Here is a 12,605-nt window from a genome sequence, read left to right on the forward strand (position 1 = left end):
GAGTAATAATTTTGCTTTCCTCTTGTAACGATTTCTATTGGTGGTATGAAGACAAGGCAAACACGATATATATTAAGCATAATGAAATAGTTAAAAAGGATGATACTTCGAATCCAAATCGTCTAGCCCGCCACATTGTGAAGCTAGCCGGAAGACTCTAGGACGTTTCAACATGATATAATAAGCATCATGTATCGGGATAATTTAGCGTAGTTTCATTTGGTTAAATTTTTGATTTTTTTAAAAATAAACACTCGATCAGGTGTCAACTGTGGCATACTGCAAACCAAAGGTTATTTGCATAGTTCATGTGTGCAAATAACGATAAAGTTAGAAAATCCGCATATAAACATACTGTTCCACGGACATGATTTCCATGTACGCATATAGCTATGGCTGCATAGTTAAGGAATCAAAAAAGATAATACCTCTGTTTTTTTGTGCGAATCAGTATAAACATGCTAAGATACAAGTCATACTTATAGTTTCTTTAATATAAAATAAGACACAAGGAAATAAGTGACATTTTTTTTTGGAATAAGCTGAATGGTCTATGTTATGCTAAAAGTCAACGATATCTCTATTATTATAAAAATTGAAGATGTTTTTGCCGGTGTTTTGGTTCGTCATCCGTGTTTGAGTCGGTTTTTAAATCCATTTGCTTTTGGAAATACATATCCATATCTGTTTCGTTCGCTTTGGAAATGCATATCCATATTTGATTCGGTCTTTAAGTTTGTTCGCTTTTAGAAATACAGAAAGAATTTTATAAGAAATATCTTTAAACAAACTCGCACGCTAATTTGAGACGATCGGACTCCTAATTGCAATTTATAATTTTGTAAAAAAAATTTCTTCACTCGTTGCAATGCACGGGCATTTTTTCTAGTTCTCTATTAAAAAAGGAGGGAGTGTATGAGAAGACATTGGAATTAAGACTTTGAAATTAAGGTGGTGTTCTTTTCTGCTGAAGATGAAGATAAATATGAAGTGTTTTACGCAAAACGAGACGGTATTAACGTATGATTAATTAAGTTTTTTTCTTACAAACTTAAAAAATAGATTAATTTGATATTTTAGAGCAACTTTCATATAGAAAGTTTTCGCACTAAACACATAGTTTAGCAGTTTAAAAAAGCGTGCCACGAGTATCCAAAATTTTATCTAACTTTCGTTGGAGAAAAAAACATGGCCCAAAAAAACACAGGGAGTATAAAAGAACCGTTGAATTCCAAGAAAATGGAGAAGAGAACAGAAGTGGCGTGTAGTGAGATTACAATTAGCAGGGCCCAGGGGTAGAAGAGAGCAAGTGGTGTATGATGAGACTATCTATGTACAAGTTGATAAGCAAAAGTAAGCACGGATCAGTTTAAAACGAAGCTTGGTCCAGCTGGTGGATATTCAGGTGGGTGTCCTCTCTTCGCGAGTGGGAGAATGGGGAGAACCTGAAAATGAATAGTACCATATTTCAGTAAAATACAATGCTCTCAACTTATCAGCAATTTATAGAAGATAAAATCTCAACAGATGTTCAGGTAGCAACAACAATGAATGACACCAGATCGTATCACATCTCATGCAATGATGCAATTCAGGCAGAGACTCCCTACCTAAATCTTCATGGTCAAGTGATCTTGGTGATGATGATGTTCTACCCGTGAGAGAGATTTGAGAATCGTCTGGCCAAAAAAACTAACCTTTTAGACCAGAGTTACTGAAAATATATCATAGAATTGGCTAATAACCTACCATAAAATGCACAAGACATAAATAATATAATTGGCAACAACATATTATGTTACAAAAGACAAAGAAAAGCTAGCTGACCTGGATCTGCTTGGTCAATTGGACAACTTGTATAAATCTTTTCTCCGGTGATGGGTAAATCGCCTAAAAAATAATAATAAAAATCTTTGCTAATGAGAATGCTTTATGATTTCAACTAAAAAGGTGCGCTCAGAGATACAGTTTTTTTATGTTGAAAAAAATGAAAAATAGAACAGCACAACACGACATCAACCCCGAATGCTGTAGTCCAAGAAATATTTAACTCAAATGCTTCAAGATCATATATTATATGAAGCCATAGTGCCCCAAGTACACTAAAATCTTGTCTAGTACTCTAGTCTACCTATATTTCCAAAATATCCATCTGATCTCTACCATACTGGGTATAGTGCACCGTATGTATGTAAAACTTAGATTTAGAGTTGGGCAACAAACTCAAGATTTAGAAGCCCTTGGCATTATCATTAAAATAGGGCCAGAATTGAAGTGAAGGGCATGAAACACACCTCTTACAACAACTTCTCCCTTGTCAGATACATTTGTTGTCAAATTCAGTGTGCTCCGAACACCTTTGCGTGTGTGGAATACTCCAATCTATAAAGATGATAGAATATATTCCTTAGAGTCAATAATTTGCTAATTATTGTCTCATGTTAAGGCACAAATAACACAAATAAAGCAATTTGGTGTTAGAAACATAAAGTGAACTTACCTCAATATCTATTGTAGAATCAAGACTATTTCCTTCATCAAAATGATCCTCCAAGATCTGCAGCAGCATATTTTCTAACTAAAACCAACAATCAGAAATTATATTAGAACATCATGTAATGCTACTTTTATTTTGCTTGTAGGATACTTAACAAACCTTTTAGAAACATACTAACATATTACCTCAACAGTAGAAGAAATACATTTTCCATTGAAGCATTCAATAATATCACCAACTCTAACCCCAAGTCTCTCAGCGCAAGAACCTATTGACACCTATGATAAAATTGAACATAGTTACTCCATAATATGCAAAAGTAGGCATTTCAAGAAAAGAGAATGAAAGCCCAAAGCAACAATAACAAGAGCCCTAAAATAGCAGCAATAAACAATATTTACCTCTTCAACAATAAGACCATCATCAATGTTGCACTTGCAAGATATTATCTCAATATGGGCAGGCTCAAGAAATTTGATGCCCCAGAGCTTCAACTGAAGATGTGGTCGAGGGATGTAGCTGTACAAACAATCGTATTACAAATATTATGGGAAGGTTTTGGCACTACCGAATTTGGTAGGGTAGAACTTCTACTAGTTAGAACCATATATTAATAGTGCGGCCAAAAAACAATATTAAACAAAACATCTAGATGCTATTATTGAAGTTCCTGTCTCCAATCCAAACCAGCCTTAATATTCTAGTTGGACAGCCTTGATATTCTAGTTGGATGGCTCCCACTATCTTATGAAGATTAAACCAATATAATCAATAAGCTTCTTTTTTTTAATTGCAGAACACGCTCGATTAGTAATAAATTAATTTGGTAACATCATGACAAAATGAGAAAAGAAGACATACTGAAACTTCTTCCACAACTGCAAGCACTTAAGTAGGATGTTAGAAGGAATAAAAGACCCCCTTGTACTGAGGTTATACATGCCCACAACATCTCCTCTGAAGTCAATGACTGGCCCCCCGTTGTAGTACTACAATTAAATTGACAATGTTCAAATTAGTAACATGTAAAAAATGAATAAAAATGAATAAATATGAATTATACGAGATATAACCTAAATAGGAAATGCAATCTATTTGTACCTCAGAAGCTGCATCGACACCATGAATGTACATATAGTGATGGCGTTCATTCACATGTGCATTTAAATACTGCACCCTACCATGGCTTATCCTCAGATGTGAACTTCCATCTCTTCCCAGTATGAAGACTTCTTCAGCCCATTTTACTCCCTTATTAAAAGAGGGCAAGTGAGTGGGTTTATCCAGCACAATCTTATAGAAAGCAATCTTGTAATGCTCCTGACAATAGAGAAATTGACCCTCTACAGTGGTACCATCCACAAAGTGCACAACAACCTGAAACAATAGGCACAAAATGACATTATATTTGGTTAGCATGGAAACTAAACAGCACCAGATACACATGATCACATTATAGTAGAGAAAACCATCATCGAGATATATGAGATAGTAGAGCTGAGGATTGGGACCAATAGCGACTAGCGAGAAGGAAGATAAATAGGTTGTCTATAGAAAGGAAAACAAAGACCACCCATGGCAGGCACAAAAAATATAAATCTAATGGTTTCCGCATAACTCCATCCATTGTTTGTAGCTCTATTGAGCCAATCTTTCATAAGTAAAAGCAAGACGGTTTTTTAGGATAAGCAACCCATATATTCCATTGATATTCTTTCTCACTATTCGGTTGAGTTACATAGAAATTGTCCATAGGGCAAGTACTAGTTACTTTCACCCTTTTTTGTTGAGTTCCGTAGGAATGGTCCATAGGGAGAGAACTTGTTACTCTCTTCTGTTGAGTTACGTAGGAATGGTACATAAGGAGAGTAGTAGTTATTGGTTGGGAACCATTGATACGTAGGCACGCAGGTATGGATCATCTAGTTTATTCGCCCCCCCCCCTCCCTTCCCTCCACCCCAAAAAGACCTTAAACCATATGAATGGAGCATTGTATTGGCAAAATGTAATAGTCTAGAACTTGGAAACAGATTTGTATTTCCCATGCAAACTCACCTGAGCATCAGTAGCATATTGGCTTGCATATTTCCAATCGTCTGTGTGTGAAGACTTTTTGCAAATAAGAAGTGCTGATGTCATGATAATTCCCGTCTTGCTCTTGTCATCCCAATCGACAATGAAACCAGAACACTGTGATAGTGGATTACCATCTGAAAATGCATTTACATATTAGCAGTCAATAAGATTTGTAAACCTTAATCCTCATGAATAAGACAGGATGGTGTTTACCTACAGAAGATGAAAGACCCATGACAAACTTGGCAGCACGAAGAACAGTTTCAGTTGAAGATTCACGGATGTGAAGAAGCTTCGGATCGACTAGGCATGTGGGAGGTATGCATGGTTTTAGAGTGCACAAGTTCATTTGCCGATCTACATGGAAGGGGAGCAATTGAGTCAGTGATAGTGATTTTGAACACTCAGTTAGTATACATGAAAGGAGAGAAGCACTCATTATTTCAAAAAAAACTTACTGCAGGCAGAACTAAATTAAAGAAATAAGTTCTTAACACATGTTCAATCCTCCCCTTAAATTAAAGAAATAAGTTCTTAACACATGTTCAGTCCTCCCCTTCTTTGCATTTTTATCCACAAGAACAACTTGTTAATTTTCTTCAAAATTCCCAGGGCAGGACTAAATTAAAGAGAGAGAACAAACCTCTTTTTGCCTGGTATTTCGCTTCCCACAGATCAAGTGCCCTCAACTCATCACATTCGATTGGCTTATAAATCTCCTTGCCCTTAGCATTGCATCCAATCACCACTCGAGGTATGTATGGCTCACATAGCGGAGAACTGCAAGAACTGCAAGCAGAGGCCTCGTCCTCCAGTGGCATCCTCTCCTCCTCCAACTCCTCCTCCTCCAGATTTATCTTCTTACCCGGCCTCCCGTCCTCACCGCTCCCATCGGACAAATTCCTCTTCGAACCTCGGTTCTTCTTCCTCCGCTCTGTTGATGCCGCCGATTGGGAGCCAGGGGAGGCAGCCACGCCGCCGTCCCGGCGGCGCACAGGGGATGATCGGGACCCCGCCGGCCGCCCCCTTCCTGCCCTCGACCGCGTCTCCACCGGCGCCATGTGAGATCGCACGGCCTGCCAGAGTGGGCTCCGGCCGCCTCCGTCGACGTGATCGGCGGCGGGTGTACGACGGCCTCGTGCCCTCGTGGGTTTCCTTCCTCCTCCTCCTCCTCCTCTGCGTGGAGTCGTCGGGACGTGCTGGGCCGGATGGGCCTGCAGAGACTTGGGCTAACATTTTATTTTTTAATTTGATTTTTGAATAGATGTGAAATTTTAAACAGAAATTTGTATTAACGATATTTTTAATTTTTAATAGAAAGTTGAGTCTTGAAGAAAGAGGCCAATCCTAATAATATAAAGGGCGTGTTTAGTTCACATCAAAATTGGAAGTTTGGTTGAAATTGGAACGATGTGACGGAAAAGTTGGGAGTTTGTGTGAGTAAGAAAGCTTTGATGTGATGGAAAAGTTGGAAGTTTAAATAAAAAATTTGTAACTAAACACGGCGAAAGAACTGAGAAAACAAATATTTGAAATCCTTGAGAAGCCCAGTTTGTAGTTTAGCAGTGCAGGTATGAATATTTTAGATGATCTGCCAATCAAGCTTCAGGCTGTAGTGCAGCTAGGGAAGAAAGAATTCATCAATTGCAGCTAGCAGACACCGAGCGTAAGACCAAACAAAGGAATGAAAGGAACCATCTCAACATAAGTAAATAACAAACCAAGCCCATGCGGCCATGCCAATGAAAACTAAAATCAGGCTGAAGCAAAAATAAGATCATCTTCACCAAACAGATAGAAGTGCAGAAACAGAACCAATAATGCTTTACAACTAGGGGAATGCCTCTCCCACATAAATTCTCCAAAAGTCCCCCTGAATGTGGAGGTGAATGCTCAGTACAGTAAAAATATGTCCTAAAGGATAAAATGTATCTTCCTTTCATTTCTGGCCAGCTGTTATCACAAAATGTTTTCTGATGCTCTTTCTTACATGGTCAAGTTGCCCAAAATCAAGTGTGTGAGGCTAGAAAACTGATCCAGGGATTCCGACGACGACGAGCAACATAAGCGCTGAGGGAACACTGCAAAGAATACAAGACATCATAAAACAACTGATAATGTGTAAGCTTTAAACAAAACAAAAACGGAAAGAGAAATGTTGCAATTCAACAATTTGAAAAACTCCAGAAAAAAACTGTACATTTACCTCTTAACAGCCATATTTGCTAAGTAACAAGAACACCCCAATCAGTTAAAGCATTGCAAATGTCAGGTAACGATATGAACCAGGAACATCCATCTGCCCCTCCATGGAGCAACCCAACAAAATCTGCTGCAGAATCAAGCAAAGGAGAACCTGAGCCCCCTTTTATCACTTGGTATGTATGTTAACTTCAGCCAGAGTCATGTCGTACCCAATCAGATTTGTTCTACTTATATCATCATACTCTCGAGAACAATTGGAAACTTCTCCCACAGCAACTGTCCTATGTCTGTAAGGGGGCCAGGAAACCATTAACACCTTCTCCATTGATTGCAGAGTCATCTTACTTGGAGCCAAGGCAGGATGTGAATGCTTGCAAGCCCTTCCTTTTGGCCCAGCTACACATACGACAGTTTGAAGCATTAGATCTTTTTCACAATCTATCTCAGTAATTCTTGCCTCTGAATAGCGCCTCTGTTTGTTCACTGCCTTATCTTGGCGAAAGCTATCCTCACAGTGATCACAAATAACAACAATCTGATACAATTTATCTAGCTCTTGTGCTGATTTCGGTTTTCCTTTGGTGAACAGATGGTCTAGACAGTGAGCCGAACTCAGTATCTTCACTTCTTTGGGCTTCTCTGACACCACAAAACCAGTACAGCATCTACCTTTTGTACTTCGTTCCTCTATAAGCTCCTCCGGTACAGTTTTCAAATTAGCAACAATCTCTATCTCTACTACTTAAAAAGTCTGTAGTGGTGGTCTTGATTCCTAACATAGCAGACGCATGTGATAGACGCGTGTAATCTCAACCATCCAATTGGCATATCCAATGGCATCAATCTCCTCCCATCACGCGATCGCTCTCTCTCGGATCGATCTCCTCCCCACGGCCCACGCCCACTCCTCCTTCCCCACGCCGCGTTCTTTGGCCTTCCCCTTCTCCCTGTGTCGCTTGCTCTTTCTGACTCAGCGCTCGCCCCCTCCTTCCCCCATCTTGCGGCGAGCAGTCGCCCCGACTCCTCCACCAAACCCAAATCGCCACCGCCAGGGACACTGACGCCTGCCTCCCCCACCGAACTGCACCTCCGGGACACTGACGCCCGCCTCGCCGATCCCCTCACATCCTCTGCCGCTCCCCTCGCCCCCTTCCGCGTCGTCTGCACCGCCCACGATCTCCGCCTCGACGACCGGTTCCACAACGCCATTCCTCACGATCCCCTCCCGTCCTCCTCGATTGGCGTCGCCCCCGATCTCTCCTCGACCGCCTCCACGCAACCACCACCACCAATCTCCGCCGAGCACTGTTCTCCACCGGATCCCTCTCCACCGAGCCGCCGTCGGGTCGTCGGCAATCCCTCGACCTCCTCCGGGCTGCCACCGAGTCGGGATCCGGGAACGCGGCCGGATCAGCGTCAACCGCCTGGCCGCTCCTCCACTCCGCCACCACCGAGGGACATCTCCATCTACAAAAGGTAAAGAAAAATTCGCTACTGATTGAATGAACTCATTAGATAGTATACATTTAGTGTTTGCCATTTGCGGAAAGAATGGTTTTCAACAATTGTTGTATCAAGCATACATGTACTAAAAATGCATATGGTTTTAGTAAGCAGGAAATATACATTTATATGGTATTTGGAATGAGTATAGTAAGCAGCTTCTCAAGGAGAAAGCAAAGATTCAGGATGACGTTGTTTTGTATGATTCTTGGATAACATTATGTGTAATTATTTGCAGGATGTTGATGAAGGAAGAGAATTGCAACAGTTTTATGAAAAAAAAAAGTTGGATCAGATTATTGTGATGACCTTCACTGTGTTGTCTTCTGTCCTTCAGTTCTTCAGTTACCTTGCCTGCTAATGAGTTCTTTAAATTATTTTTAAGAGGCAAGGCACTATAGAATATTTGATGCTTGATGCTAATGAGTTTGGGCACTTTTCAGAACTGAAGGGCACTATAGAATATGCTCTATAAAGAATTTTGCAGGTTCTGTTATATGCATCACATATCGATTTGCACAACTTTTTTGGTTGTAGCTGCCAGAATGAAAAATTCCTGAACGCATGGCCGAAAATGAGTACATCTTTTGCAAGTATTGATTTGTGCACATCAGCTAGCTGCCAGAGCATGAAAAATTCCTCATTATGATACTGTTTGTTCACCTATTTAGCTTTAGCTATTGATGCGAGCCAGAAAAATTATACACCTGAAGACATTACCCTCTTGTAAATTTTATGTTATATATACCAACCTGTAGTAAACAACCATTAAATTTATAAGATTTATACTGAAAAAAGGAATACATTTTAAAAAATGTCTGACCATAAAAAAACTTATAAATACAAAATTTTGATAAAAAATGAAGTGTCTTAACATGAATATTAAAATATAATTTTCCAGAGTTACATGCCCTAAGGCATGACGGAAATTGTGTTGGATCGTGGCAATTTTCAGGAGAAAAATGGAACACATTTAAAATAATGCCTGGCCATAAAAAAACTTTTAAATAAAATACAAACTTTTGATGAAACATGGAGTGTCTTAACATGAAAATTAAAAATAGAATTTTCAAGAGTTACATGTACTAAGGCGTGATGGAATATGATGGGATGCCACTACTTAGAAGCTACGAAATCACTTTATAGCATGGCAAATTTATAGTCAAAATCTTCTCAGTTTTGTTATACTTTTAATTTAAAGCATGGCATTGATCACTAGCATTTGTTTGCAGCCGTCCTCTCTTCCCAGCTGACCCAGATGATCGCCAGCTCTATCCTGTCGGCTTCGTCTTACTGGATGTCATCGACCCTACCACCTACTGCCTCTAAGCCTGTCAGTTCCATCAAGGTTTTCTTTTTCTCCTCTTCCTATTCTCTATTTGTGTGATGGAATAGGACGAAGAGGTTCAGTAAAGGGGTCATTTTCTATGCCCGCGCTGTCGAGAGCTGTGACGCTTGAAGTGGCGGGGTGATGCTTGTTGCTTCTTGAACTCTCGCTATGTGTGCAAAAAGAGGAACAGTCTGTGCTCTTCCTGCATCATAGGTATAGCATACAATCTGAATTTTGATGTTTTGCATAAGAACTTTTTTCATTATTGCCTGAAGATGACCATTTGCTCATCACCCACATCCAGTCACCGGTGCCTCCCTGTTATGTCTCTAAATAGGCACATTGTTTGACGATGCATGATAGACCACAAATGGATAAGTCCTGATATGTCTCTAAAGATGCACATTGTTTGACGATGCATGATAGACCACAAATGGATAAGTTTAGGGAGGTAAAAAGGACCAATAAAGGAATAGTCCAGTTGTAAATCTTAATGCAACGCTCAATCTGTTGATAACTACTGTGAGATTACTGATGTTGTTACTTAAATGTAAAATATGTAGCTTACATAGTTTTTTTTGGCATATAGAATATATTAGCCCATGTCATATCTCTTCATAGCTTTTTTTAAGTTTTAGTTTCAACTAAGACAATAACTTTTGATCTTCTGTAAGGTTGGATAGCATAATAGGTTTATTTAGTCTTTATGCAGACATTCTCTTATTTGGATAGCTTGCTGTAGGAGACGGCGCAAGGTGATTGTGGAGGCATGGTGGACAATGGAAGCATTGAGACGTGCTAGAAGGCGTGATATGCAAAATTGTTGTGTATCATGCATGGATGTTTCAGGAACATTGGGTTAATTGTGTTGAGTATATAGTATTGAGATACTGATTAACTAAAATTGTCTAGGGGTGTTTATGGTTATGATCATAGTCATATTTACTGATTGATGGTAATGTTTTATTCTCTGAATTTTTCTATGGAGTACATCAAAATAGATGGTTTTGGATTGCACAATCTGAATTTATTTCTCAATGAACCAATGCTTTGAATTGTTATAATGTTGTTCAAAATAGATGTTTTCTACAGCATGCATAATCTGAATTTAATAAATTCCTTCAATAGAAAATCTCTGCTATATTGTCACTTATGTCCTATTTAAATTAGGTTCTGCACAAATCTTCTGATAGGGTTATGGTTTTCACAAATAAACCCTGATGTTATTTAATGCATGTAGCACTTTATAAAAAAATAATTACTATATCTGACGCTCCCTTTTTTTAGTTTTAACATATCTCATTACATGCTTGATTTTGATTTTTGTTTCGGTTGATTGATTTGTATTTTTAATACTACCGCACGGGCAAATTATTAGTTCATTAAAAACAGTGAGGGTAAAAATGAAAACTATAGAAAGTAAGGGTAAGGGTAAAATCAGTATTGGACATTTAAGGTAGGGGTAGAAACGAAATTATCCCTTTTTAATTTGTTGAGATAAAAGTACATCAGTCCTTAATAGTATTGCGTGGTGTTGAAACTAATAAACCAATGTGAAAAATATATATATATACATAAGTTTCAGAAAAGAAAGTGAAATGCAAAATTATGATTTGAAATGCAAAATTATGATTAATGACCTCATTATGTAAAAAGGGAGAGTACGTATAATACCCAGCCAATTAGTTGTGCTCTGTTCCGGTTTATACTCATTAGCCTAACTAGCTTAAAACATATCGATTTTTCTTTCGCCACATAAGTTTTCATCCATCGCCTACAACAATAAAGGGACCGTGTTGTTTGCCTGTCCTCTCTCCCATGCGACACTCATCAGGCTCAGACATCAGGTGTATTGTGTCGCTCCCGTGCCCGCATCCTGTTTATGTTAAGATGGGTTTAAGCCTGCTAATGGGCAGAAATCCAATCCAAATCCAACCCACCCCATCTCCATTATACACAGTTCACCAAACCAGTTCAGTCCACTTCATCACTTCTAAAATCCAAACCAATCCAACCCGCGCAAGATTTAGGACCAAACCAACCCAATCCATTATTGTCAAATGGTCTCAACCCATTTCCAATCCATGGACTCAACCCAAATCGTGTGCGGTGCAAGACTGCAGGCTTCGCCACTTCGTATCAAGCCGTGGAGGTGGCGGAGACCATGGCTGCAGTGCCCCGTGCTAACTCGCTCGGCGCGCCTAGCCCCACGTCGCGCTATCCCCCTCCACCGCCACGATCTCGTCGTCGCCGTTGTGCCGTGAAACTGGAGGAGCAAGATGGCAAGGCGAGAGTGAGAAGACCACCGCTGCCGCCGCCACGGCTACCACCCCGCGGCTGCGGCGGCGGCGATGCAGTAGCAGCAGATGGTGTACCAGCAGCTGCGGCGGCGGCGCGTGGACGGGTCGGCCAGTAGGCGTGCAGCGAAGGGCACAGCCGCCAGAGCACGCGGCGGTGACAGTGACGACGACGTACGGGGCGAGCAGGCCGCCACCCGGCCACCGTTGCCGAGGCGGCACGCCTCATGATGATGGGCGGCGGCGGCGGCGGCGGCGGCGGCGTCAACCTGCTATTCGGCGCCGTCTCGCCGTCGGCTACGATTTCATCCTCGTCGGGCTGCAGATACTCAAGTGCTTGATGCAGCATGGAGGTATGGATGGTTGCATGAGGACGAACAGGAGAGAGGAAGGTGGAGACTGCCCGTGTGTTCTGAAACTGATTTGGATCGAAGCTATTGCCTAGAATCCATTTGAACCCATGGACGCAACCCATTTTTGCCCCAATATTTTACATCCAAAACCAAACCACTCCAAACCAATTGGTATGTGCACCCAACCCGCACCAATCCATTTACCGCACGAGCCCATTTCCCTCCAATCCAAAGCTAACCAAATTAAAATCCAACCCAATTAATCCATTTCCATCCAATCAATTAGCAGGCTTAGATGGGTTCGCTCAACATGTGGAGTGGACTAATTGTCCAAGTATGAACA

The 12,605-nt window shown here is 40.5% G+C and overlaps 1 protein-coding gene and 1 long non-coding RNA gene across 2 annotated transcripts; one reads left to right on the top strand and one right to left on the bottom strand.

Moving 5' to 3' along the window:
- Positions 1–1,213: 1,213 nt before the first annotated feature.
- LOC4337795 (uncharacterized) lies at positions 1,214–5,784 on the bottom strand. The gene is made up of 12 exons (XM_015782541.3): positions 5,218–5,784; positions 4,788–4,931; positions 4,554–4,708; positions 3,599–3,874; positions 3,359–3,486; positions 2,899–3,016; positions 2,683–2,775; positions 2,501–2,578; positions 2,295–2,382; positions 1,828–1,890; positions 1,611–1,679; positions 1,214–1,445 (listed from the first exon to the last, which is right to left on the bottom strand). Exons 1-12 carry the CDS (start codon positions 5,633–5,635, stop codon positions 1,402–1,404), a joined length of 1,674 nt encoding a protein of 557 aa, XP_015638027.1. The 5' UTR covers positions 5,636–5,784; the 3' UTR covers positions 1,214–1,401.
- Positions 5,785–7,696: 1,912 nt separating this feature from the next.
- Positions 7,697–10,638, top strand: LOC4337796 (uncharacterized). The gene is made up of 3 exons (XR_001545726.3): positions 7,697–8,255; positions 9,515–9,825; positions 10,355–10,638. It is a non-coding gene; the product is annotated as an uncharacterized lncRNA (long non-coding RNA).
- Positions 10,639–12,605: the final 1,967 nt, after the last annotated feature.

Source organism: Oryza sativa, chromosome 5 (assembly GCF_034140825.1).
Source record: "Oryza sativa Japonica Group chromosome 5, ASM3414082v1".
In the NCBI taxonomy this organism is placed as follows: Eukaryota; Viridiplantae; Streptophyta; class Magnoliopsida; order Poales; family Poaceae; genus Oryza; species Oryza sativa.

Bases quoted from the DNA above. Each gene is read 5' to 3' on its own strand.
- LOC4337795 (XM_015782541.3), bottom strand. From the start codon at position 5,635: ATGGCGCCGGTGGAGACGCGGTCGAGGGCAGGAAGGGGGCGGCCGGCG. The intron at 4,709-4,787 runs GTAAACACCATC...ATGCATTTTCAG, and splicing joins GGGTCTTTCATCTTCTGTAG to ATGGTAATCCACTATCACAG. The intron at 2,579-2,682 runs GTAATATGTTAG...TGTTGGTTTTAG, and splicing joins GTATTTCTTCTACTGTTGAG to TTAGAAAATATGCTGCTGCA.